Source organism: Panicum virgatum, chromosome 3K (assembly GCF_016808335.1).
Source record: "Panicum virgatum strain AP13 chromosome 3K, P.virgatum_v5, whole genome shotgun sequence".
NCBI lineage: Eukaryota > Viridiplantae > Streptophyta > Magnoliopsida > Poales > Poaceae > Panicum > Panicum virgatum.
Genome location: NC_053138.1, coordinates 8,951,312 through 8,977,523, shown reverse-complemented (window position 1 = coordinate 8,977,523; position 26,212 = coordinate 8,951,312). Strand labels below are relative to the sequence as shown.

The window sequence follows — 26,212 nt, the reverse complement described above, 5'->3', positions numbered from 1 at the left end:
GTGGCTAGTCCACCATAGCACAAGTACAGACCTAGCAAGCAGAGCAAGTATGAGATAAAGAATCTACAACAAGTCACAAGCAGAAAGTGTACAAAGAACTCAAAGAGCAAACTCAAATGTACATATGATACACAAACCACCACGGACTATCCACCAGCCTTGGAGAACCATCAAGTCTTGATCAAACCTGCATAAGACTAAGATCCATGGAGCACTTGTTCTCCAGGCCTCCAACCTGCATCACCATCGAGACAAAGGAGGAGCAAACGTCTCGACACTGGGGTTAGCAAAGTGAGAAGCAAACCAGTGACGAGCCATTTGCTCTACAGAAGGGTAACCAAAGTCAGGCAAAACGTATCCCCTGTCCCGTCTACTGCGAGGCTGACGATCACCACCGCGAGGAAAGCGTGGAGTCTCAAAACCTCCTCCAAAGCCTCGGTCCCGTGGTCCATAGCCGTACTGAAAACGACCAGGAGCACGACCGGCAAAGCGACCACCTGCTGGAGCACGGTAACCACCACCGCCTCCCTGACCTACACCTACATGGAGCGCCCTAGCATCTCGCCTATCACCACGCCGAGAAGGATCATGCACCCGAGCAGAGTACATGTCCGCGTTCAGTCTCTCCTGCTCTCTCCTCACAGCCCGCTTCCTCCTGAAGCAAAACTCCTCCAGGTGACCTTCCCTGTCACAGAACTCGCAGTGGTACCTCACCTCACGCTTGGGAGGTGGAGGCCTAGCCTGCGGACGGGGAGGAGCGGCCCTCTTCTTCTGGGCAACCTGGGTTGTGGCAGCAGGGAGCGTGTCGAGGGAGTTCCTCAGCTCATTGGGCTTTGGAACCCAAACCTGCTTCTGCGGAGGTGCTTTCGGTGGTTCTTTAAGCACACCATCCGCGGGGTCAACAAGCGAAGGCTGCGTGCTCGTGCTAGCAGTGTTTCCAGCAGCCTTGCCAATCTTACCGTACAACTTGTCAAAGTCTGACTTCGTGTATGTGTAACCGACCCCAAAGCCATCACCACGCTTGAACTGCTTAATCATCATGCCCAACTGCGGCTCACTGCTAGAGACCCAACTCAGAATCGCCCTAAGATAGGTATTCTCATTCTCCAGGTTGGCTTTCTCTACTGCAAGACTATCTAAATCAGCAATCAAACCAGGGCAAACAGAGCAGTCAATAGGTGGGCTAGACTCTACGACCTTAGTCTTTCCAAAAGACTTGATCAAAGCGTTCTTCTCCTCTAGCTCCAACCTAAGCGTGGGACAAAGCTTACAAGCGCCAAGCAAAGCAGGCCTAGATCTAAACTCCTCTAGTTCACAAACAACAGTAGCAAACTTGGACTGCAAAGAAGCTAGATCTGACTTGAAGATAGGACACTCATCGCATTCAAGCACATCACTAACAATGGGAGCGTCCTTGACAAGTTCAAGCTCATGCTTGACCTTGGCTAGCTCGTGAGACACGTCAGAAAGCGAAGTCTTAGCAACATCTAAGTTCGCGACGTTCTCATCATGCTTGGCACGGAGAGCAACAAGATCATTCATGTGAGATATGCAGCCAGCGCACTCATCGTCACTAGACTTCTCCCTAGCACAAGCCAGCTCAGCCCTAAGCTTTCTACGCTCTCTAGCTGCTTCCTTAAGCAGCCTCTTCTTGTTGTCGAGAGCGGCGTACAACTCCCTAACCTCTGTATCAAGCAGGTCGATCGTGGAGTTTACCTCTGAATCGCTCTCGGATCCAGGAGAAGAGCCGGAGTGCGTCGGTGTAGCGTGTCCACCCGAAGACGCACGAGCACCATTGGCTTCGCCCGCCATGGTGCAGAAGCTCTTGCGCCGACCGGCCGCCAAGCAAAGGCCAATGAAGCCGGTGGCTTCCTTGTCCCGCTTCTTCTTCTTCTTGTCGTCGTCGTCGGAGGTCGGTGAAGAAGAGCGGTCGGTGTCGGAGCTCTTGTCGAGGTCGCTGAGCTGCGCCAGGAAGGCCTTCTCCCGCTTCTTGGCCTTGTACTGGAAGCGCTTCTTGAGCGACTCCTTGTCGAAGCGTCCTCCCCGGTCACGACTGCGGTGCTTGTGGCGCCGACGCTCCTTGTTGGAGCCTCCCTCGTCGCGGTCGCGGTGGCGGTAGTAGTTGAAGGAGTTGTTCTGGCCACCGTCGGACTTCTTGGGGCAATCGGCGACGAAGTGGTTCAGATCGCCGCAGTTGTAGCACCCGGGGTTCTTCTTCCTCTGCCTGTTGTGGTAGACGCGCTGGAACTTGCTGATGAGGAGGCACAAGTCGTCATCGCCCAGCGTCTCCAGCTGCTCATCTGAGACAGAAGGCAAAGAGCCAAGAGAAAAGCCAAGAGCAGAGTTAGCGTTAGAGCTCGATCCACCTGGGCCAGTCACAAGAGCGACGCTCTTGGAAGGAGGGGCACCATTGAGCTTGGCTCGTGTCTGGTTATCCACCTCCGTGGCCTTGAGCTTGCTGAAAAGCTCGTTCACCGTCAGAGTCTCATAGCCAGCAGACTCAATGATGGTGTTCACCTTGAGATCCCACACAGAGCGATCAAGTGCGTAAAGCAACTTAAGGGCCTTCTCGTGCTCTGTGTACTCAAGGGCACCAGCAGATCTGTTCGCATTGACCTTGTTCACAATCGACTGAAAACGACTGAACATCAGGTCAATGCTCTCACCCGGCTCCTGTGTGAAGTTCTCTGTAACACCTCCGGTGTTTAGCACTGTTTAAACATGCCATTAACATCAAATGACACGTTAAACCCTCCCCCAACTTCTCAATTACTGCAAAGCCGAAATTCAGTTTAAACACGCCAAAAAGTCAACCCTCACACTTTTGCTCAAATGAACTCTTGCCCAAAACGAAAGTCGTAGCGTTGGACAAAACAAACAACTTTCGTGTTCAAAGTTTTTCAAGTTCTAACATGAAAATTTGAATTAACCCCGAAAAACAAGCGGGATCATTAAACTTGAATTCAAATTTTGAACTTCCAAACCATCGCTCAAATGAAGTTTTGCCTGAAAGGAAAGTTGTAGGAAATTTAATTTTGAACAACTTTCGTGTTCAAAATTTTTCGAGTTTCAATTGAAAATTTTGAGTTTTTGCTAAGTCAAACAGTGGACTTTCTTTTCTCTCTCTCCACTCCCTTTTCCTCTCTCCTCTCTCTCTCCCTCGCTGACTCCCCCTCGCTGCGCGCGCAGGCGTCCAGGCATGCCGCGCGTGCGCCCGCTGCCGCGCTGCGCCGCTACACGCTCCCGCTCGCTGCCCTGCTGCCTGGCCGCGCGCCGCTGACCCCCTCCCCGCTCGAGTGCGCACGCCCGCACGGCGCTGACCTCCCCCCCCATCCCGTCACGCCTGCCATCGTTGAGCGCGCCGCGACACGCGCTCGGCGACGCGCCGCGACGCCGCCGTGGCACCCCAACGGGCCGGCCGTGCCTCTGCCGCCGCACGCCACCCCGCCATCATCGCCCCGCCCCCGCTGCGTCACTGCCCCGCTGCTGCCTTGCCGCACGGCCACGCCGCCGCGCCTTAAACGCGCACGCAGAGCGCCACGCCACCCTCACCGCCGACGCCCTGCTTCCCCCGCGCGGGCGCCTAGTCCCCTCCTCGCGCCCTCATTTCGCCATTTAGCTCGCGCCGCGCGTGTGCCCGCTCGCCCACACCCCATTCCCCACGTCCACACCCACCCCTTCGCCTAGAACGGCCAGCGCCGCCGCGCCACTGCGCAGCGCCGCCGCGCCCCCTTTCCCGCCCGCCGAGCTACGGCTCTCGTGGAGAGCCCAGCTCACCCCTCCTCCACCCCCACCGAGCACCCCGCGAGCTCCATTTCACCCCCAGGCAACTCCCAGGCCCGCCCATCTCCGCCCGGAGCCTCCCAGTGCCGCGGAACGCCGCCGCCCACGCCATTGCCGCCGCCGAGCACCCCCTCACCGCGGAGCCCCTTCCCCGCCCTTCCCCGACTCCAATCGACCCCGGAGCTAGCTTCCTCATGGCGCCGTGAAGCTCCCCGGCCTGCTCTTGCCCCTCCTCTCGCACCGGAGCGCCGCCGCCCGCTGCAGCCGCCGCCGCCGCTCCCTGGGTGCCGCCGCCGAACCTGCTCCGGCCACCCCCGTCGACCACATCACCTCCCCCTAGGTAGAGCTCGGTGAGCTCTCACCCCTGGACCCCCTCCCCGCCGCCGGCGAGCCCCTCCTCGCCGGGAAACGCGCCGCCGCCGCCTCCCCTGTCTCCTACCTCCGGCCAGGGACCCCGGCGCAAATTGTTTTAGGTTTCCAGGGGGTTAAGTGAAAGATCCAGGGGTCCCTTTGCAAATCTGAGTTTATGTTTTCTAATTTTTCCAGTGAACTTGTAAATTCGTTTAAAAATCGTAGAAAAATCAGAAAAATTCAAACTCAACTGTTCTGGAATCTTTGAGAAGAGATCTACAACTTTTGTTACATGCACTTTTTCATTTGCTCAATAGTTTTTACTTCATTTAAAATACAAAGGAAATGTGCTTTATATTAGATCTCCAGTTACAAGCATGTATTGTTAGCCATTTTTGGTCAGTAGGGTACATGTTATATGTATAACCTTGTGTAAAAGTTTCATAGACTTTTGACATGGCTAGCTATCGGTTTATTAAAACTCGCTTTATGCCTTGTTTAAAATAGTTTGTTTGTACCTACTGTTTAACTTAGTTTACTGAGCTCAAACTTTTACAGTACCTTTAACTTGATGTTTTGTTGCTGTACAAAAATTTTGAGAAATTTTAGATGGGTGGAACCTGTCCAACTAATTAATAGTATAGATATTTACACTAAATCCAGAAAAATAGTTTCTTTGCATAGAAAAATCTGATAATTTTTCTAAGGGATGAAATTGAGTTTATAACCATTCTGGTAAAATATGAGACTATGTAACTTGCTAGAACAGTCTGTAGAAATTAATTTTTGATCCATGCAGCATTACTTTGTGCTATTTTTCATGCCCTGTAAAATGCTTAGTTAATTGTGAAAAATTTATGGCAGGCTTATCTTTAGGTATAAAACCTTCAGTTAAAATTTCATTACCAGTACTTGCATAGTTTGACCTGTAAAATTCATTTTTGTTTCCAGCAGTAGCTGTTTGTTTTATTTTTCGTGGTAAATAGGCTGCATAAAATGGGCTGAAAATTTCACAGTAGGCAAGTTATTTAGATATGTATCATACATAAAAATTTCAAACCCAGAATCTCTGTTTAACATTATTTATGATAAGGACATGCTTAACCTAGCAATAAATAAGAAAAATCTTTCTTTTGCTGCATAGGGATAAAAGAGACAACCCATCCGAGTTACTTTGTGGAGTCAGTATAATGATTATTACTCTATAAAGGGTTGCCCAAACAATGTAGCAGAATATTTTATAAATCGTCTTGAGTTGCGTTGAATTACGGCTCTTTAGTGAAGAATTAATTAAATCGTATCACTAAAATAACTCACGCATATGCATTTCATATAGATTCGACTACTCTCCCTGACGGTTCATACGAGTTGGTGCCGGAGTCCGAGAGTGAGCCGCGTGAAGCTCAAGTGAACCTAACTGAAGTCACTGAAGATCCGAACCGAGTTTCGGAAGAGCCCACAGCTAGTTACGCTCAGGAAGGCAAGCCCCGGAGCATGTCCTACCTATTTTGTTATTTATGCAACTATCTGTATTCCTGGTTATTGTGCATTTAAGTTGCAGGAATTGATTGGAACCTTAGTTGCATGATCCTAGGTACCTATGCTTGAACACTAGTATGTGTAGGTCGCTAGTTGGCTATGCTAATGATTCGGTAGAAGTCGAGTGATTTCCTGTCACTCGCGAGCTCATAGGAGTTGAATGCTTACTACACACTGCAATATAAGGTTTACGGGCGGGGTTGTTGTACTTGTGATACCCCGTCTGTTTAGTGAAAATGGATAAGGCCGCGGTGTGTGGTAGTGGTGGTTAAGCGTTTGAACGTACTAACCACATGCCGAGAATATGGTAATCGGTAAGCTTAAGTACCTGATGGAACCGGCCGTGGAACATACTCCCCACTGTCTGGTCTATGGTCACGCACGGGTGCAGGGCACCCTAGGACGGTGGGCCTGTTTCATGCCCGGGGAAAAAGGGGAAAAGTCGCGTGGGTGATTGCATTCCCCATGCGTGTGTTTAGGTCTGCCTGGCCAGGTTAACAAATTCGATTCGAATCGTCCGTCTCTCACGGATATTGAGACTGCTTAACCCTTTTACCACATAGAGTAAGAAGTGGAACCATGATGATGAGAAATTTGGTTGATTGATGAAAAATAATTGCTTTCCACCATGTATGCTTTAGGATAGATGCTAATGTAGAATGGTTAATCATAATAGAACTTGAAAGCTAAAATCGGAAAATAAGGACTCACTGCTATTCGGCAAAGACAAACCCCTCAAGCCAAAAGCCTTGCATGTCTAGTTAGAGGGTTAGTTATATCCTAGTCGGGTAAGCCTTGCGGAGTATTAGTATACTCAGCCTTGCTTGTGGCTCAATTTTTGTTTCAGGTAATACTTTTGAGGACATGATTGCTAGCTTGACTTGGCCGTGTACCTTACCCCCTGGTTGGTCGGTGGAGTGGGATACGACTCCGGCCAACGATGGCAATGCTGAGTGATGTCATGTACGGGCTTCATCATGACATCATGTATCGTCGTTTAGAACTCGTTTTATTTCCGCTGCAATGAACTCTGAACTACTTTCATTTCGAATTTCAAGTACCTTTCAAAGACTTCGAACTTGGTTTGTAATAATTAAGTTAAGACCCTGTAATGTAATATATTTGTGAAATGTTGTACTCTCTGGACTCACCTTCGTGTGGGTTACATGTAAGCTTTGGGTTCGATCGACGCTTAGGTGGATTCTTCGGGACTTTACCCGACAGCACTGCCGAATTACTCCGTTTGAAGTGCGTGTTAGCCGGGATTGTCTTTAAGATGATGGTTAGCGCACTTGAGCCGGATTAATTAGGGCGGTACTGCCACATTCTCGTACTCATGCCAGTGAGTCTCGAACAGTCTGGCCTTCACCTGAGGTGTACCCTCGTGGTAGTTCTCAAGACACGTCCAAATCTTGTGGGCTTCCTGAAAACCCTGGACGCGTGAGAACTCCGCACGAGAAACGCCAGCGAACAAGGCATTGACAGCCTTGGCGTTAGCCTCTTGCTGGGTCACCTGAAGAGGCGTGGTCCGAACAGCCAGCACCTCGTAGAGCTGGTTCGTGGTAATCTCCCAGACATCGGCTCCCATGCTCTGCAGGAAGGCTCTCATGCGAACCTTCCAGTAGGCATAATCCTCGCCGGAAAACACCGGCATCTTACCAAGACTCGCCATGGTCGTCGAGTGGTTTTCGAACCGGTTAAGGTACTGAAAACCTCAACCGAGCTCTGATACCAATTGTGGGACCGAAGCCGGCGACCAGAGGGGGGGTGAATGGGAGCCGATCAAAATTTCTTCCGAAATTCAAACCATCGGCCTATATCCCGAAAATCACCCGAACCCTCAAGCGTTCTAGCCAAAGTTTGGAATAGCTATGGAAAAGCTAAACCAACACAAAAGACCTCGAACGAGCGAGCGAAACCACAAAGCAAATCGGAAGCGAATTGGAAAATCTGCAGCACTGATCTGCCAGGACCGGTCTGACCGGTGCGCCGGACCGGTCTGACCGGTGCGCTGTACCGGTCTGACCGGTCGTGCCTACCGGTCTGACCGGTAGCACCCAGAAAACCCCCGAGAAAATTGATTCAAACGGTGAATCCTGAGCAAACGACCACGAAATCCGACGAAACTTGGGGGATTGCTTCGCCCCTACCCCGTGAGCATATCCCCAAAAGATCTCGCCCCAAGGATCAACGAATCGTGAGAATTATGGGGAAGATCAAAAGGGATTGGGGTTTTCTCAAACACTCAAGAACTCGAATTCGAACACGCCAGTGATTCCAGAGGGTTTAGATCAGAGTTGGGAGCACGGGAATCACAGCAAAGAACTCAAGGCCTCCTCTCAATCAAGTGTGCCAAAAAAGAAATCGAAAATCCATTGCACAAGGCACAAAACCAGGGGATTGAATCAAATCAAAAGCCCAGAGGGCACGAGGAGGATAGGGCCTCCTTTCCCAATCAAATCCCTTACAAGGTTTCAACAATCCATGGACAAAATCAACTCAAACGAGAGGAACAGAGGGAGGGAGACGCAGGGGCGGCGGCCTGGAGAAACAGAGAGTCCACGAACAGATTACAAAAGCCGCCATTAACCTAACACAAGTGAAGGGGTATTTATACCCACGGGACCGGTCAGACCGGTACGCTGGACCGGTCAGACCGGTTAGTTAGACCGGTCAGACCGGTGCCAGGGACCGGTCAGACCGGTTGGCCTGCAGCACCCCCTGTACAACGATCTCATCCGACGGCCGAGGTTCTTTCTTCGAAACGAAGTCTTCTCCGCGATGCCGCCGTCTTGATGAAGATCCAGTCCGCGGTTTTGGAGGATCCGCGAAACCTGGGTAGGTGGCCGGTTTTGAGAAAACCGCCAAAACCTCACGCGCGGGAAGATTCCCGCCTCCACGCCGTGGCCCTAGACGCCGTTCCCGCATCGGCCTTCTGACGGCCCTAGACGCCGCCCGACGCCCGTCACCTCCTCGCCCGCAGCGAGGCCCTAGACGCCGTCGACGCCCGTCGCCTCCGTCAGTCCCGAGACCGACGCCTGTGCCTCCACGACTTGGCGTCTTCAACCGCCGTCTGCCTCCTTGGTTTTGTGGCGCAAACCAAGAAACCCCTTTGGTCGCCGGCTTCGGTCCCACAAACTTTTAATTTTTTTAGTTTGAAAAAGTAAAAATTATATGAATAGATTTATCTTTAAAAATATTTTTATAAATATATATATATCACTTTTTAACAAATATTTTTATAAAAATAAGCAATCAAAGTTATGCTTTAAAGACCGTATCGCTGTCCTAAATATCATCTATTTACTATATAGAGGGAGTACTCTCTCGATTTATATCTCTGGATAGATTGGAGAATAAATTGGATCGCCAGTGTTTGTTTCTCCATGGAAAAAGCATGATTAGACCATCGCCTATTCGCCTTTTCTGTGTGGCACCATCGACCTGTTTAGTTGCTACTCCTACTCAACTTCTTTTTTTAGAGGAACTCCTGCACAACTTCTTTTTTTTTTGTGTGTCCTGCACAACTTGATGTGGGCTGTGGAGCAGTACAACACTGATTCGTGGCCCAAAGTGCTACAGGCCATGGGCATGGGCCTTGGGCAAGTGTTTCTTCCTTACAGCTTTGTTTGGAATACTAGATAGAACGATTTTTCGATATACTAATAACACCAATTTAACATTTGCGTACATAAACATGCTGCTGCTTCACGAATGACGAGCATAATGCCAAAAGCTATGTTGTTTGACGATCCTTAGCAATTCAAGTTAACTAGGTGGGCGGCTAGAATGACACAAAAATGAAAAGGAAAAAAAAAAGAGGAATGATCACCACTGCTGGAATGCACCCTTGCACGATAGCTATTAATCAATCAAATGGATGGCCATAATGAAATGCAGAACAAAACCCAAAAAAAAAAATCACTCTCCTTTCTACAACAATGTTGCGGACCACGGGAAGGCGAAGCTACATCGTACAGATAGACCACAGACATGCAAATTACTGCTCTGTGCGAAGCTTTATTCACTACTAGCTTCACCTGTGGCTGACGCATCCTAGCAAAGACCAAGCAGAATTCAGCAGAGTACCAGTACCAATATGGCATGGACCTGATACATAACATTACAAGACGACAACACGCAAATATTCACGATGACAAAGCCGCTCTGCACTTCACATCATGCCTCTGGTGCAGCCTCAGCCGACGGGAGAGGAGGATTTTATCAGTCTCCAATAATGCTCGTGGAAACACAGGATCATTGCAGCTTCGCCGGGTCAGATGCTTTAGTTCTGTGCATGGAACCACGCGAGCCCCGGCTGACCGCACCGCCTGGACTCGGGGATGGGTACTATTGGCCCCAGAAATATGCGCCAGAGGTCCAGTATTATCGTAACGAGCATGGCTGCGCCCAAAGAGTCAACAGCTACCCTGGACAGGTTCCACTTCTCATCTTTCTCGTCGATCCTGAATCACAAGAGCAGAGGCTCACTAAGTTGCATAGGGGTTATGATGATTATCTGTGTTTTCTATAAAAACAAGCACTGAAACAAATCATAGCCACGACTTGTTAACTAAATAAAATCATGGGAAGTGCTATTGATCTTCATGACACGTTTTATCAAAGGCAAACAGCATGGCGGATAAAGCACAAAGAAATAGTAGTTGACGAGGAGGGGGGAGGGGGATGCATTCAGCTACAAGAAATTGAATAAAAAGGATATCTGCAGGAACTAGTTCATCATATCCAAGTTAGATTTAAGTTTACCTTGAAAACATTGGGAAGCTGACAATGAAATATATTGCGTAGAACAATGAACCTACTTTGTACATTATATCCCGATCAACAAATTCATAATACGGGAACTGCAAAAGTCAGCAGAAAACATCAACCGCATGTGAAAACAAGAAAGAGACATACAGTCACATATATCTACAAAGTACAAACACAAATGCTTGGCTTCTTGGATAGCATTCTTGAAACATGAAAAGCAAGATCACTTGTATTTGGTTTCATATGCAGGCCATCTTATTGAACATACACCGCGTCAACTATGCCCAGAAATAAAATGTACTGAACATGCAACTCGTACCTGCCCAAACTTAGATTGAATATATTTATCCCAAATTTGGTATATATAGTTAAGCCAAATGAACCCTGACTCTTTCATTATGCAGGCTACCAATTATACATTCAAGCTATATTTTTCCACTTGACTAATAGGAAGCATGTCATGCCAAAAGGAATTGATAGATGGATGCTCTCAATTAGTTAAACTCCACAATTATTGTCACATGATCTGATAATAAATGATAATACACCAATACTTACAATAATTTAATCAAAATAATCATTTTTCTAGGAGTACAACAATGATCAAATGAAGCTAACACATTGTGTTCTGGAAACATAATGGGAACTATCACATCATGCAAATTTGCAACTGATGATACATGCACATGACTTACTGAAATAATGAGTCTTCAAAAACATGGTTTATTCAGAAGCTTTATGTTCTATTGTCAACAACTATGTATGTCCAAATGACCTGATTCCTGAACTGTCTACCAGGTCCAGCATGCAAACATTAGAAATGATATGCGTATGCCCAATGGACTAAGCAAGGGATATACAGAAACATCACTACAAAATGGTGGCCACTAAACCTTTTACTACAGTAATAAGACATGAACTCATCAAACACAAGGAAAATTAGTTGTGCTAGAACAAGAAATCAGGAAGTTAACTAGAAATATACGCTCGAACATACATTTGCAATGGCTAGGGTCTCCAAGTATGCGATGAAGTATGAAAGTGCCAAAATCCATGCGGCATCAAATAACCATCGAATAGACTGTGGTAAGTGAGCTGTAGAGTGATGTAATCTGCGAAGTGTCATATTTGATGCCATATGATAGAACAGGAAACAAGCATGAGTCAGGAGAAACGTCGTGTGGGGCACCTGAAACATGAAAGTAATTAAAAAACATTACAAATTATAGAACCACTAAAACAATGATCTATGATTAACTCAGCAAAATGGGCACAAAAGTTCTTGGACATATTTGCGAGAAGTAATTTGTGTAGTACCTGGATTAAATTTGTATTGAGAAAGAATTGACAAAAGCAGAAAAGTGATTATAATCCATTGATTGCACCACAAAGAAGTCTTTTTTTTGTAGAATATTTTTTTTCGGAAAACGCAGGAGAGCTGTACCAAACCCAAACAAAGGACCCTGATTGCTATTACAAAAATACTACAAGGTGGGGCCTGACCAACCAGAGCTAAGAACTAGAACTTAAGCCACATGAGATCCAAGGGCGAGGAGGTGTGACACTCCTCGAGCCCCGGCAAAAGACCATTGATGCAGTTCCTCTTTGATACCCAAAATAACACAAGATATATTGGGTGTATTTTTTTTTGTAGAATATACATGCCAGGTAGCTAACTAGTTTCCATTATCACCTATTTCGAGTTTTCGATGAAAGTAAACTGATGGAAGGGTGTACATGATGTAGGAAGAGAAGTAAGCATGCAAATTTGCATTATCAGATTCAAGTACAATAAAACTTTCAGAAAAGGTGCTAATATAGGCGAACCTTGCAAAATCGGATGCAAATCTTGATACCAGAGTTGTTCCACGTGATAAGTAAATACCATTTTTTTTTTGCCATTTTTACTGGAAGGAAAGAAACAGATGCACTGCAGCCCCCGCCTTGTGTATGAAAAATTATTGGCGGTACATAGTCTTATGTTACTATGATACCACAGCAAATTTCAGTAGAGCTTGGAGAAAGGTTGATAGAGGTGGAAGTGGAACTAGACCTTACATACCCAAAACGCCACGGATAGGAGACACAATCTCACTAAACCAGCTGACCGCAACACCGGAAAAACTAATATTGAATTGACCTAAACTTATCTAAGATAGAGATAATTCAGTTTAACTGCTCTTACATAGGATTGGAAACACGAAAACATCTACTTATGCAATCACATGCATGTTGGCACACATGATAACAAATCGCAGTCTTATAACTGTGCATGTGTACAATAGAGATGCCACTGCAAAGGAGGGATAACATCAACACGAACAACTATAGGCCATCAAATCTTACATTATTCATCCGCCATGAGGGAAAAGTATACGAAGCACCAAGAACCGTGAAGAAGTAATGTGTCCAGAAGTAGTTACCAACATAGCTAAAAATTATAATCCAGATATTAGCCTGCAATGATAAGATAAATTTTATATTTATATAGCAAATAAAGTTAAAAAGATAATTAACCAACAAATCCTCAGCACTCGAAGGAAGCCCATAAACAGTTGAGAACTAGTACAAGTCTAGTTCTTTGTATTAGACCATTACTAGATGGCTACAGAATCCCTTTTATGTAATAGCTCTTTGATGTTTCTGCAGCCCTCTCCCTGGTCCAAGGAGATGAGCTGGACTCTGTAATTTGGACCAACCCCCCTTTTTCTCTTAATACAAAGATACGCAGCTCTCCTGCGTGTTCGAGAAAAAGATGGCTACAGAATCATTAGAATAACTGCACACTAAATTCAGATTATAAATAGTTTTAAAAGTGCAAATTCATCATAGACAAATTGGCAAAAATCCCAAATATCCATTATATGCCACCAAGAATTTTGTTTTTCCAGCACTCACCAGATCAAGCTGCAAATCATTAAAGTTAACTAGCTGAAATTTTACTATTTTAGGACCTGATGTACAGTAACAAATACAATTTACAAAATGTTTTTTTTCTCGAATGCGCAGGAGAACTGCGCATCAATATATATTAAGAAGAAAAAGGGGGTGAGATCCCCGGAGTGTTACAGATATAAAGGGTCTGTAACCCACCCTAAGAACAGGTTAGCTACTCTTACACTAGACCATTAACAAGAATTTACAAAATGTTGACCTATTAAGTGAAAATGACTTCTATAAAACATAAACAAATGATTCACAGAGAGAATAATTACCTTGACCCAGTATCGATCTTTCAAACTTCTCACACTATCTGCCTGAAAAGTGAAAGCGCAAATGAATTAGTTTGTGAAACTATGAATTCTCTTTATGTTAAGAAGAAAGGTTCAAACTAAATATTCTTATGAAAATGAGTGCATTTATAATACAAAAATGAATTGATGTATCTTTAAGGGCACCAAAAATGTCTAACACCAGCTCTTTTCTTTTTATCTCCAGAATGATAGCTAGCACGCAAAATGGAAGTAAAGTAATGGACCGACAGAATAAGGGTAAACGTTCAGGAGTAAACTAAGCAATGAGGACACATGAACATGAGAGTATGAGACCTGGTATGAATTGTACAAATCAATCATGTGGTTGTCTTCACGAGTACATAGAAAATGAACCTGTTTTGATACATGATTAAAAAATAACCAGGTCCTCTCAAAGGTGGAAAGAAGAGTGCATCTAGTGTTTGTTCAGGCACAGTGAGCCCGCAAGGTGCAAGCTGTGCCATGACATATGTGAAATATAGGCAAAAGGACCTGTACTGGTGTGGCCTTAAATCTCAAGATCTGGCAACAACAAAGCATCATCTCTCTCTCTCCCCATACCAAACATTTAATATTTTGCTTCGTACCCAGCCATCACGCACAAAGACAAGCGCCACTCTGGATTCTCAGTTTTATGCCAATGTTGTTGCATACAGGCACTCACCACTCAGTGTTTCTCGATTGCATGGTTTTTTGGTCTCACCTAATGGTAGGTGCCTGATACATATCGGTGAAATTATATCTACATTGTCCTCTAAAGAATGACAATGACATAGTGACATAGAGCAAATGTTGACGAGCTGACAGAGACGAGGGAACAAGAGGGTGTTATTTATTTACCTTCCCTACGAGGAAGAGGGGGATGAGGAACGCCGGCACGGTGGACACCAATCCGAGAATCAGGTACTCCAGCTCCGTGAACCTCTGCACATGGCACAAGAAGGCCTTAGATAATTTAATAATTGATCCGCTCACCCACTCCACTAGCCACATCCGAGATCCGACAGATCGGATCGAGGACCCGACCGAGGGTGAACCATGAACCGATAACCAAACCAAGAATGCGGCGTCAGGTCAACCGGGAGGAGTACCTCGTAGAGCTTGAAGGGGACGATGACGCCGAGGCAGAGCGTGAGCCAGAAGGGCGTGTAGAGCAGGAAGAAGGCCTCCCCCCAGCGTTTGCTCCCGTCCGCGGCCAGCCACGCGCTCCTCCTCCCCGCGCCTCCGCCGCCGCCCCTCGCCTTCGCCCCCGCCGCCGGCCGCCGCGCAGCTGCGAGAGGAGGAGAAAACCCGGTCAGGTGCGCGGACGGACCCCCGCCGGAAGCGCGCGCGGGCGGGCGGGCTCGAGACGCACCTGCCATTGGCCGGCCGGTTCCGTCGCGCGCTGGACGCCAGCCGAGGAAGGATCCGATGGAATCCGAGTCGCCGCCGGGCTCCGCGGCCAAACGGGGAGTGGGGGTCTGGGGGAGCAGGCTTCACTGCACTGGTGCGCGGAACTGAGGATGGAGACGGCTACAAAATTAGTGGGGATCTCGGCACCAACCAAACCAACCCCACCACCCCCCTCTCGCGCGTGCAAATCAGGGCCTTCCCGCGCGTGTACATGGGCCGATCTTCTTAGTGGGCCGTTTCTTGAGCAAGGCCCACCAAGTTGCGCGTTGCCCATTGCAATTGGAGGCCTGGTCTGGCCTACGTGTCCGAACGACTTGGGCGTGGAATTTTTTCTTTTTTATATTTAAAAAAAATCAAAATTTCAAAAATATATGTCCGTTTTGAAATATTTCAAAACTACCCCCGGTCGCCCTATGGAGGGCGACAGGCCCTAAGTGTATTTTTTTCTTCAAATTTGCAACGAGGTTCCTGGCAAAAAAAAAAAAAAAGGGGGCCTGTCGCCCCACCAACGGGCGACAGGGGCCTGTCGCCCACCCCAGGGGCGACAGGGCCCTGTCGCCCACCAGAGGGGCGACTGCCTCCCACCCTGAAAGCGCTGCGCTCTGGGTCAGGTCACGCATGCAAGCGCTGCGCTCTGGGTTGCGCTCTGGGTCAGGTCACGCATGCAAGCGCTGCGCTCTGGGTCAGGTCACGCATGCAGCTCAGTGAGGTTTGAGTGCTCTGGGTTAGGGTCACGCATGCAGCTCAGCGAGGTTTGAGTTTCAGGTTTGGGAAATTGTGCCCACCCATAATTAGCTCTAGTCTGTTAGTGGCCTCCCGGTTGGCACGCGGAATGATCCATTGATGCTTCTTTCTTTAGATTATGATCCACTGATGCTAGCTAGAGCCAAGTCGGGTGTCTGCGCCGAACCCATCACCGCATGCTACCAAGTCGGGAGGTTTACCTGCGCACACAGTGAGCTGGCGCCGGCTGCAGCAACGGCGGATCAGCGTGCAACGACAGGAGTTTAATGATACTTTAGTTTTTAATTACGTAGTAGTAAATTAGTTTAGAAAATTAGTACTACGCATTTATTAATATAATTGCAGTACTATTAGAGACGTGTTTATAAATTAATTACGATTTAGAATAGAATTTCGCATATGCAGCATAGAATTTGAGTGTCATCACGTAGTTATGAATAATTATAGTATGGAATTTCGCAATTGCAGTACTGCATATGCGAAATTCTATTCTAAATCATAATTAATTTATAAACACGTCTCTAATAGTACTGCAATTGTATTAATAAATGCGTAGTACTAATTTTCTAAACTAATTTACTACTACGTAATTAAAAACTAAAGTATCATTAAACTCCTGTCGTTGCACGCCGATCCGCCGTTGCTGCGGCCGGCGCCAGCTCACTGTGTGCGCAGGTAAACCTCCCGACTTGGCAGCATGCGGTGATGGGTTCGGCGCAGACACCCGACTTGGCTCTAGCTAGCATCAGTGGATCATAATCTAAAGAAAGAAGCATCAATGGATCATTCCGCGTGCCAACCGGGAGGCCACTAACAGACTAGAGCTAATTATGGGTGGGCACAATTTCCCAAACCTGAAACTCAAACCTCGCTGAGCTGCATGCGTGACCCTGACCCAGAGCACTCAAACCTCACTGAGCTGCATGCGTGACCCTGACCCAGAGCTTAGCCACTGAGCTGCATGCGTGACCTGACCCAGAGCGCAGCGCTTGCATGCGTGAGCTGACCCAGAGCGCAGCGCTTTCAGGGTGGGAGGCAGTCGCCCCTCTAGTGGGCGACAGGGCCCTGTCGCCCCTGGGGTGGGCGACAGGCCCCTGTCGCCTGTTGGTGGGGCGACAGACCCCCTTGTTTTTTTTTTTGCCAGAAACCTCGTTGCAAATTTGAAGAAAAAAAAATTACACTTAGGGCCTGTCGCCCCCCATAGGGCGACCGGGGGTAGTTTTGAAATATTTCAAAACGGACATATATTTTTGAAATTTTGATTTTTTTTTAAATATAAAAAAGAAAAAATTCCACGAGCCATCCACCTTAGGGCTAGTTTGGGAATGAGGGGATTAATCCCCGGGGAACCCTAGGCCAACCCCCCCTGCGCCCGTCAGACCCCGGGGTGCCATCTCCCCGCAGGGGTGCCCATCCCGGGCAGCATTTAGCGCCTCCCCTGGGTGCTGGGCTGCTCTGCTGCAGCAGCAGCCAAGAGCAGCCCACTCCAGCCCTCCCAACACGTAAATATATTCAATAGATCAAATCTACAACGTACACACACTTTGGCATGTAACTCAAAATCCAAGCACGTGTGAAAACTCAAAATCTGCGACGTACAAAATATATTCAATTCATTCTCAACCGATCGCAATGCAAGCCAGAGTAGTTTTCCATCAATCAAATCCCAACACGTCCAATTAATCCATCACACAACAGGATAAAATTCTTGAGAAATTCATGAAGACAGAAGCAGAAGCTGCACTCGCATGTCTCGTGGCAGGCCAACAGCAGAAGTAGAAGCACGCGGTGAACAGGCTGCCAAAGGAAGAAAGAAACAATACTAGGCATCATCATCCGGAGTAAAAATATGATCAGTAGGAATTAAAAATTTAATTGTTCAAGCAGCACATATGCAATACACAATGAACTAAAGATCATGAAGCTTCACTAGATATAGCTAGTAGCAACCTTTTACCATCGACTAGATCTTAATTTTCAAAAAAGCTCAGTAGTTAGCACCACAACATAACCTTAGACGCTGAAAGTATAAAAAAATGTTACTGTACCTTAATCAGCCAGAAGGGTCGGACCAACAAAATTGCCATCCTCAAACTGCGGAACCTGCACATTTCACAGATTTCAGGACCGGTGGCAACAATATATAGTAGAACTTCAGGTAGGCAAATAAATAAGTGAAGTATTGAAATTACCACAATATCCCTCCCGTCAAGCAAAAGACGCGCACCACTGTCAACACCATTTTGGACTAACTTGCAGATACGGTCCTTCGCCTAATTACAGTAAAATGTTAGGAGAGAACCATGAATAATGAGAAGAGATAAAGGACCTTAATTACCAAACTAGCAACTCTTTTGAGTATTAAAGTAAGACTGTAAGACAAAAGATCATCCAATTTAAAAATATATGGGCACCATTAGAAAACAAGTATCTGCAATCATGATATGACTATATGAATGCCATGCTGCTACTTTTAAAGCCAAAGCCAAAGTTTAATTCGTACCCTTGTTTTGAGAAACAACCTGACATAGTTCTGAAAACTAGCAACACCTTGATTTGGTAGTGTACTAGCAATTCATGTTTGCACTCAGCATAAATAATTCACAAAGTCTCATAATTCTCTAACAAATTTACTGCAACCCCAATACATGGCAACATAAATCACCGAAAACTAATACCAAGCAGAAGCAGACCATATCCGCATTGCCATAATTTATTGATGGACTGAAACTACTTTCTAGTAAATGACTTCAATTGAAGCAACATCTTACGCAAATTACATATCTACCAACTGCATACAAATCAGTAAATAACACAGCCAGCAGGTACCAAGAGGGCAGATTTCATCATGCTATACCTGCGGACGGCGAGGCCTCCAAGGAGCTTGTAGCGGAGGGACTCGGCCTGGGCGATGGAGCAGAGGCCGCGGTTGACGACCTTCGGCAGTAGCAGAAAGCTCACACAGAAAGACACTCCTCCAAGGCAGGACACTACGAAAGCTCACACAGAACTATAGATAAGAGATCGGCAACAAAAAAACAAAACTGAATGCTAACATAGGCAGGCAACAAATCTTTGATCAGATCATAAACATCAGGATGCTGGTGAGTTAGAACATGCTGGTGAGTCTAATGATTCTATGTGCAGGATGCCATTGTTCAGTTGTTTAACCAAAAAAGAACCAAAATTGGCGCGAAATCTAATGATTCTATGTGCAGGGTAAGCAAAAAGGCAAATGCTTGAACCTGAAAACGCTCATGATTGGATACAATGTGACCCATCAGAATCCCTCTTGTCGTGAATGGATAGCTGCAGACCTGCAGAATGTGAGTAAAATGAGACATGGAAAAGAATTCAGTAATGTGCAGCATGTGAGTAAAATGAGACATGGAAAAAAAATTAGTAATGAGCTAACTGTAATGTTCAGAGAAGTCTACTATAGCTATCAATGCTTTAATGATGACATAGAAACTGAAGGATCAGAACCAAAAGTCACATATTTCCTATAATGTATCTTAGTTTGATGATAGAGAGAAGAGTTATGCTACTAGGCACAGCCTCCAAAAGATGTTAGTAATTCCAGAAATAAATCATTTGATACAAGAACGGATGAGGCATGAACATTGGAAACTTCTAGAAGAAGCTATATCCGACCATGTTGAATAACAGGGAAGTCAAAGAAAGTGTATATATAAAATCTAGAAGCTGCAAAGGTCAGAAACTCAAGTAAATATGGGTAAGTAATTAACAAACCACTCAAGCAAGTGTACCCTTATTCCCAAAATCTGCATGCACAGTACTTCTATCTGCGATGGGAGGCCAAGAATTAACCGGCAAACAGATGGGAGGCTTATCACACATGAAAGATGCTCCAGCACCAATTTCTCTCGATAGTGCCATCTATAGCACTACTCGTAGATATACCTGAGAAGTTTTTTGTTTAACAAAAATAATTAGTTTAACAACTAAACTTTGCAGCAGGGACACGCTCAGAAACTAAAAAAATTTCAAGCGTAAAGGACATGCTCAGAAACAGGGCCATCATTTATGTTGAGATTAATCCGTGATTCGTTTCTTTTTGTGCAAAGCAAATTGAATACATTATCACATCTTTTTGTGACTGCTTGCATCCACTAGTTGGTATGCAAGTTTTAGAGATATCAGCCGGCAGCAACAACATTAGCATATTATTTTCATAGGGTACCAGGACTGAATGACCATATAATAATTTACCATACATTGACAGTTTGGAAATAAAATAGAGTGATTATTGGAGATGACAAAGGAACCGATGGAAAGTGATTTTCCTCAGCAACCAGAGCTTACCTAGGCCAACAATGTCGATTCAAGTGATCAGCAGGTTGCGAATCTTGGAGATGACAGCCAATCAGATAAAAAATCACCAAGATCTAAACAAGATCTAGGAATCAGGAGAGAGGAGATCAAACCCTAGGCAATATAGGAGAGGAGAGGAAATATGACGAGGAAGAAGATGAAGTGGAGGCACCGTGGTGGCTCTGGAGGCGGCGGCGGCGGCCGAGGTGGTGCCGTCGTCGCAGATCGGATGCCGTGGGGGTGCGGAGGCGGAGCAGCATCACCAACGGGGAGCTGCAGGGGTGGCGTCTAGACGGGGGTGGAACGGCAGCGCCGAGCCGAGCCTAGGAGCGCAGGTGAAGCGGCAGCACAAGCAGGGAGGCAGAGCAGGCGGCGCGGCGGCGGAGCGCTCGCCTCGCCTCGCCTCGCGTCGCTCGCGAGCGGACAGGGATGATGTGCCCGGACCCAAGAGGTGGGGACGAGTCTCCCCGGGGAAAACGCGAGGATCGGGTCGCCGAGCCCCCCGGTGTGGGCTTCCAAACATCAGGGATGTTTAGCCCGGGTTAAACTTCCACGTGGGCCTCTAACCCAGGGAAAAGACCGGGATCCCCGCCGGGATTGGGGCTCCCAAACTAGCCCTTATCCGTTTCGGCTCCCGCGCAGAGCACAGGACACCGGCCATGGCGGCGTCCGTGTCCAAGCTGCTCGCCCCGCCTCGCTCGCGGCACGCCGCCACCTCCCGGCGCTTCCTCCCTCCCCGCACATCGTCCGCGCGGAGCCCGGCCGGCCGTCGAGTCGCGGCGCCGCCGTCCAGGTGGGTACCGAGCGGCGCTGCCCTGCTCTGCTCTCGCCTCTTCCCGTTCTCGCAACCTCACCCTACCGTGCCCGCGTGCCGGCCGCGTTGCGCGTTGTTGCAGCCTAGTGCCAGCAAGGCGCGTCACCGCGAGCTGCGCCTCCGCAGACCGCGCCGGCTCGACGGGCACGGACCTCGCCGCCGCCACCGAGGAGGAGGAGCTCGACGACGGCCTGCCATTCGTCCAGCTGTCCTCGGACATCCTCCGGACAGAGCTGAGCCTGCTCAAGGACGGCGCGCCCGCCGCCGGCTCGTCTCTCCTCGCCGCCCTTCCGAGGAGGGACGCCGACGGCGATCGCCTCTTGGGCGAAACCGCGGCTTACCCGGCCGCCATGACAGGTGCTCTGCCCAACACGAGTCAGCAATTTCGAGCACTCATTCGTTGTTGGCACGTCTCGTAACTAAACTGAACTGAACCCAAGCGCGTGCATTGCATGACAGCGCTGTACGCCGCCTGCCTCGCCGGGAACGCGACGGAGCAGCTCTGGAACTTCACCTGGCCCGCCGCCATGGCCGCGCTCCACCCGAGCCTCCTCCCCGTCGCCGTCCTAGGCTTCTTCACCAAGGTGCGCCGTGCTCTGTTACTGCCATCTGATTGCAGTTCAAGCCACGCTCGATCTCTGCAGACTGGCTTTGAGCTCTGACGAAATTCCGATGCGCAGCTCGTGGTGTTCGCGGCCGGTCCGCTGGTCGGGGAGCTCATCAGCTCGCTCCCTCGCATCCCCGCGTACAGATATCTGACCGTGATCCAGGTGAATGCAGCAAGGATCCGTTCCGTCTGCATGATTCTAGCGCCTGCACTGTGAATGTTTTGTATCAGCTACTGTAGCTAGTTCTGACAGTGCCCGTGCGTGTCATCAGGCCGCAGCGCACTGGGTGTCGGCCGCGATGATCGCGTACGCGTTCACGCTCCCCCGGGCTTCCACGGCGCCGGCGCTGCTCCTGCAGCCGTGGTTCGCGGCGCTGGTGGCGTCCACCGCCGTCGACCGGCTCTCCTGCGTCTCCCTCGGCGTCATCGCCGAGCGCGACTTCGTCGTCCAGGTGACTTAACTTCCGAGCACGCATTCCCCTAAAAAAAGGTCAGATTTGTAGCCAGTTTCGCTCATGAGATCGCTGCTGCCACGCCACTTGTTGTGACTGTGGCTGAAGCTAGCAGGGGAAGGCAGGCCGGTCGCGCTGGCGCGGGCGAACGCGACGCTCAGCAGGGTCGAGCTCCTCTGCGAGGTGCGCACCGGCGATCACTGCAAGCTCTTGCGATCCCGTTCTGTTACTATGCCCTGTAATCTGCGCGTGCTGTCTTGTGTGCAGACGGCAGGGGCGTCAATCTTCGCCGTCCTGCTCTCCAGGAACGACCCGCTGACCTGCATCAGGCTCTCCTGCGCCGTCTCGCTCTGCGCTCTCCCCCTTCTGGTGCAGTGCTTGTGGCTCTTGATCTTTTCGGTCTCTAGCTACCTGCAGGCACAGTCCGTGCTCATTAGTATGCTGCATTCGACAGTTTCAGAAATCCCTGATTTGTTCTACAGTTATTTCTAGGTGGTGCGATGAATCGACTAGCTGACGGCATCTTCGACCACTCTGCTGGTCTGGGTTCGCTCCAGCGCTCTGAACATGGGAGCACGCACACAACTTCTGCTTTCAGCATCAGGAAAAAAGGTTGGAGTCCTGAAACCTGAAACTGTAGGCCACGATGATCGATCGAGGCAGCTTAAGTGCAGTAGCAGCAGCGGTAAACTTTGTTCCCTTCTCTCTAATGGCAGCTGAAGAGGCCTGGGCGACCATCAAGCACGGCTGGACGGAGTACCTCCGGCAGCCCGTCCTTCCGGCGAGCCTCGCCTACGTGCTCGTCTGCTTCAACGTCGCGCTCGCCCCCGGCGCTCTCATGACCACGTTCCTCATCCACCACGGTATATTCTTCGTTCGGTGATCATCGAGCTCGCCGTATACTATACTAGCTACCTGTTCATTCATGGCGTTCGCTCGACGGCGTTGGCAGGCGTGAGCGCGTCGGTGCTCGGCGTGTTCGGCGGGTCGTCGGCGCTGATGGGGATCCTCGCGACGTTCGTGGTTCCGAAGCTCGTCAAGGAGCTGGGCATCCTCAAGGTCAGTCAGGCCAGGGCCAGCTACGCCATGCATCCATCCGGGAAGAAGGAGCATGACATCGTGTTCGATCGTTCCAGTTCTGAAACCGAATGTCGCCTTACTATCTTCCGTTCCACCGTGACAGGCCGGAGCTGCTGGGCTGGTCGCTCAGAGTGCGCTCCTCGGCGCGGCGGTCCTGGTCTTCCTCACCGGCCCCGTCTCACGGCAAGGCGGCCTCTTCGTCTTCCTTGGCTTGATCGTAATAAGGCCCCGCCACCTCATCTCACCATGGGTAGAACAGCCATAGCTTGAGCCCGGATTTTTTTTTTAATACGATCATCGATTGCAGGTGGCGTCGCGGCTGGGGCACATGGCGTACAGCGTGGTCAGCCTGCAGGTGGTGCAGACGGGGAACCCGGTGGGAAAGGCTAAGCTCATCGGCGCGACGGAGATCGCAGTGGCCAGCCTCGCCGAGCTCGCCATGATGGCCGTGGCGATGGTCACCAAGGACGCTGCACACTTCGGCTGGCTGGCCGCGCTATCGGCGGCATCGGTGACCGTGGCCGCGAGCCTGTTCTGCGCGTGGCTGGCCAACCCCACCGACGAGCTCAAGCGACTCTTCCCATGTTGATACAAGAGAAACATTCTGTTAACTACTTGTGTAGCTCCAAGCGTGTTAAATGTCTATATACTGCCTAGCTCCACAATTTTGTTGCCATCAGAAAGAAAAGCTCCAAAATTAGAATTCTAGATACATTATAAATACTAGTCTATCAACCTGTGCTTCCACACAGGCTAGTTAGAGATATCTAATAATTATCTATCTCACGCTCTTTTAACTAATTAAATATTCTAATCTAGTACTATAAAGATACATATTTATCATTATGTAATTGCAATAAATGTGATAGGTTTAGTTACTAATATTTTTTCTCACTTTGCATCACACATCCATATGTTTTTTATATGTATTCAATTGAACACTTTGTTTGAGCTATGTGAACAGCATGAAAATTGGTAATCTTATATCTTCACTTATACATGAACTAGACAATTATGCCCGTGCGTTGCTACGGACAAAGTTGGTATAAGTATCGGATATATATTGGTGCCCGTGTGTTAATTTATAGAGATCAACATGATCGAGTTGTGGACGGAAGGGGTTGATCCGACTCGCATATGGGATGGACTAAGATCCACCAGTCAACAACACAAGCGGACTAAACTAACGTACCAAACCAAAAAATTGGGTGGAAACCTCACTCACTTTAGTAATAGGTATAGATATGGTGACACACACATTATGATTAGTATTTTATATAAATAATAATATAAATAATATATCAATAGTGATAGAAATAGTAATTTAGAATTTTATATTAATCACGTTAAGATTTTATTATAACAATATAATTTTGATTCAGATTTTAGGTTTATTATAACTTTTTATTATGTTATCATTGGATAATATGTATAAAAATTTAAGGGGTTATTTGATATTATTTTAAAATGACAAAGATGGGTAATTTATATAAAGATTAGGGGGTTACTTTAGATTATTGTTTATAATGTCAAAGATGGGTAATTTAGATACATATTTAGGGGGTTACTTTAGTCTATTTTCATAATGGCAAAGGTGGGTAATTTATTAAAAAAATAACATATCCTATGGCTATTATGATTAGAGTTGCCGAATTGATGGCCGGATGTTTCTGATTTTTGTGTGAATTTATAGGATTTCTTTATTTTTTAGACTGTCCACCTAGGATCCTAGGTGGCTTCACTTGGAGGCTTCAAAAGGAGCTTCCAATTAGTAATAGTAAGATATATATTAAATAAGTAGGTTAATAAAATTGTTCTTTGAATCTAGAAATTATCCGTTCGAGACAAGTGGGCCTGACCTCGCTATTTCAGTGGCTGACAAGTGGGCCTGACCCCGTGCAACGGTAATGGGCAAAGGCGATTACCAGCACTCGTATATAATAAAGAGAGGCCAGGCCACGCCGGCAAGACCCAGCGAAGCCAAATCCGCCGCCGAGCCGAGCCCCCGCAGGAGAGTTGCGTTGCGCCCGAGCCCAAGCCCGAGCGATCCGGCCGCACCCGCCGCCATAGGTTGCGCCTTAACTCCTGTTGACGCAAAATCTATACATCAAACCTGAGAGCACGGTTCGCTAAGCTCAGACTATAATTTACGAATCAAGTGTGCCAGTCAGTTTGACCATTCAACTGACAAGGTCAAAGGGGATCGACCCATCAGGCTGATTTGATCCTAGTACCAGCAGTGATAACAGCATGATAAATAAATGAGTAAAATGCACTGGGGGTCTTAAACTAGTGAGGGTGTGTCAAGTAGGTCCACGAACTCCGAAAATACAGATTCGGCCCCCTAATCTATTTAAGTGTGTCACTGGAGGTCCAAAACCCCTTTGACCGGGTCTGACCGCCTACGTGGCCTGCCACGTCGGTTCTCCTCACTCCCAGCCTCCTCTCTCTCTCCCACCCGCCCCCTCCCCTGTTCCGGCCCCTGCTCGCCTCCTCCGCCCCTGCTCCGTCGCGCGTGGGGATGGCCGCCGGGGAGGAGGATGGCCGGCGCAGGGAGGCGCCGAGGCCGCCGTCAAGCATTGCCCCTGCCACCGCCGTCCAGGGCCGCCCCGAGCGCCGTCACCGCTGTCCCAAGCTGCCGGCGAGCGCGGCCCCCACCCTCGCCGTCCCGAGCCGCCGTCGAGCACCGCCCCCACCCCCTCCACCGTTGTCTCTGGCCGCCCCCGAGCACCGCCCCCGCTGTCTTGGGCCGCCAGCGAGCGCCGCCCCACCCTGTCCCGCGCCACCTGCTCCGCACCACCGCCGGCGGTCCCGCGCACCACCCCAGCTCCCGCCAAGAGCTCCGCGCCGCCCCCACCGCTTGCTCTGCGCCCCGCCGGGGGATCCGCTTCGCTCCCGCTCCAGCTCGCAACTTGCTACTCGAAAGCCGCTGGACGGCCGCCCCGCCGTCCTCATCCGCGCGCGCGAGCTCCGTGCCCGGCGTAGAGCTGCGGCCATGGCGTCCGCGTCCGCCGCCGCCGCGGCCGCCGCCGCCGACGCACACCACGCGCACAGCGCCGCCGCACGCGTGAGCACGAGCTCCGCGCGC

At 48.7% G+C, this 26,212-nt stretch overlaps 2 protein-coding genes and 1 long non-coding RNA gene across 10 annotated transcripts; 1 reads left to right on the top strand and 2 right to left on the bottom strand.

Moving 5' to 3' along the window:
• Positions 1-9,563: 9,563 nt before the first annotated feature.
• LOC120697355 (cycloeucalenol cycloisomerase-like) lies at positions 9,564-15,206 on the bottom strand. Its single transcript, XM_039980537.1, has 8 exons — positions 15,055-15,206; positions 14,792-14,970; positions 14,541-14,624; positions 13,662-13,703; positions 12,793-12,903; positions 11,444-11,635; positions 10,441-10,538; positions 9,564-10,139 (listed from the first exon to the last, which is right to left on the bottom strand). The coding sequence occupies exons 1-8, from the start codon at positions 15,059-15,061 to the stop codon at positions 9,959-9,961; spliced, it is 894 nt and encodes a 297-aa protein (XP_039836471.1). The 5' UTR covers positions 15,062-15,206; the 3' UTR covers positions 9,564-9,958.
• Positions 15,207-17,388: 2,182 nt separating this feature from the next.
• On the bottom strand, positions 17,389-20,632 carry LOC120697356. 7 transcript variants are annotated; one of them, XR_005684451.1, is made up of 8 exons: positions 20,344-20,627; positions 20,163-20,245; positions 19,590-19,760; positions 19,082-19,153; positions 18,694-18,826; positions 18,029-18,109; positions 17,885-17,939; positions 17,389-17,633 (listed from the first exon to the last, which is right to left on the bottom strand). It is a non-coding gene; the product is annotated as an uncharacterized LOC120697356 (long non-coding RNA). The 7 variants fall into 7 exon arrangements; XR_005684449.1 differs by having other exon boundaries at positions 19,082-19,760; positions 20,163-20,256; positions 20,344-20,632; XR_005684450.1 differs by having other exon boundaries at positions 19,082-19,760; positions 20,344-20,632.
• Positions 20,633-20,748: 116 nt separating this feature from the next.
• On the top strand, positions 20,749-23,952 carry LOC120697354 (solute carrier family 40 member 3, chloroplastic-like). 2 transcript variants are annotated; one of them, XM_039980536.1, is made up of 12 exons: positions 20,750-20,964; positions 21,068-21,342; positions 21,445-21,569; positions 21,666-21,755; positions 21,865-22,044; positions 22,153-22,227; positions 22,312-22,413; positions 22,527-22,656; positions 22,761-22,907; positions 22,997-23,103; positions 23,228-23,341; positions 23,432-23,952. In XM_039980536.1, exons 1-12 carry the CDS (start codon positions 20,831-20,833, stop codon positions 23,711-23,713), a joined length of 1,761 nt encoding a protein of 586 aa, XP_039836470.1. In that variant the 5' UTR covers positions 20,750-20,830; the 3' UTR covers positions 23,714-23,952. The 2 variants fall into 2 exon arrangements, with proteins under 2 accessions (XP_039836468.1, XP_039836470.1); XM_039980534.1 differs by having other exon boundaries at positions 20,749-20,964; positions 22,153-22,413.
• The last annotated feature ends 2,260 nt before the right edge of the window (positions 23,953-26,212 follow it).

Bases quoted from the DNA above. Each gene is read 5' to 3' on its own strand.
- LOC120697355 (XM_039980537.1), bottom strand. The intron at 12,904-13,661 runs GTAATTATTCTC...TTATCATTGCAG, and splicing joins AAGATCGATACTGGGTCAAG to GCTAATATCTGGATTATAAT. The intron at 10,539-11,443 runs GTATGTTCGAGC...TGACTTTTGCAG, and splicing joins AGACCCTAGCCATTGCAAAT to TTCCCGTATTATGAATTTGT.
- LOC120697354 (XM_039980534.1), top strand. From the start codon at position 20,831: ATGGCGGCGTCCGTGTCCAAGCTGCTCGCCCCGCCTCGCTCGCGGCAC. The intron at 20,965-21,067 runs GTGGGTACCGAG...GCGTTGTTGCAG, and splicing joins GTCGCGGCGCCGCCGTCCAG to CCTAGTGCCAGCAAGGCGCG. The intron at 21,343-21,444 runs GTGCTCTGCCCA...ATTGCATGACAG, and splicing joins TTACCCGGCCGCCATGACAG to CGCTGTACGCCGCCTGCCTC.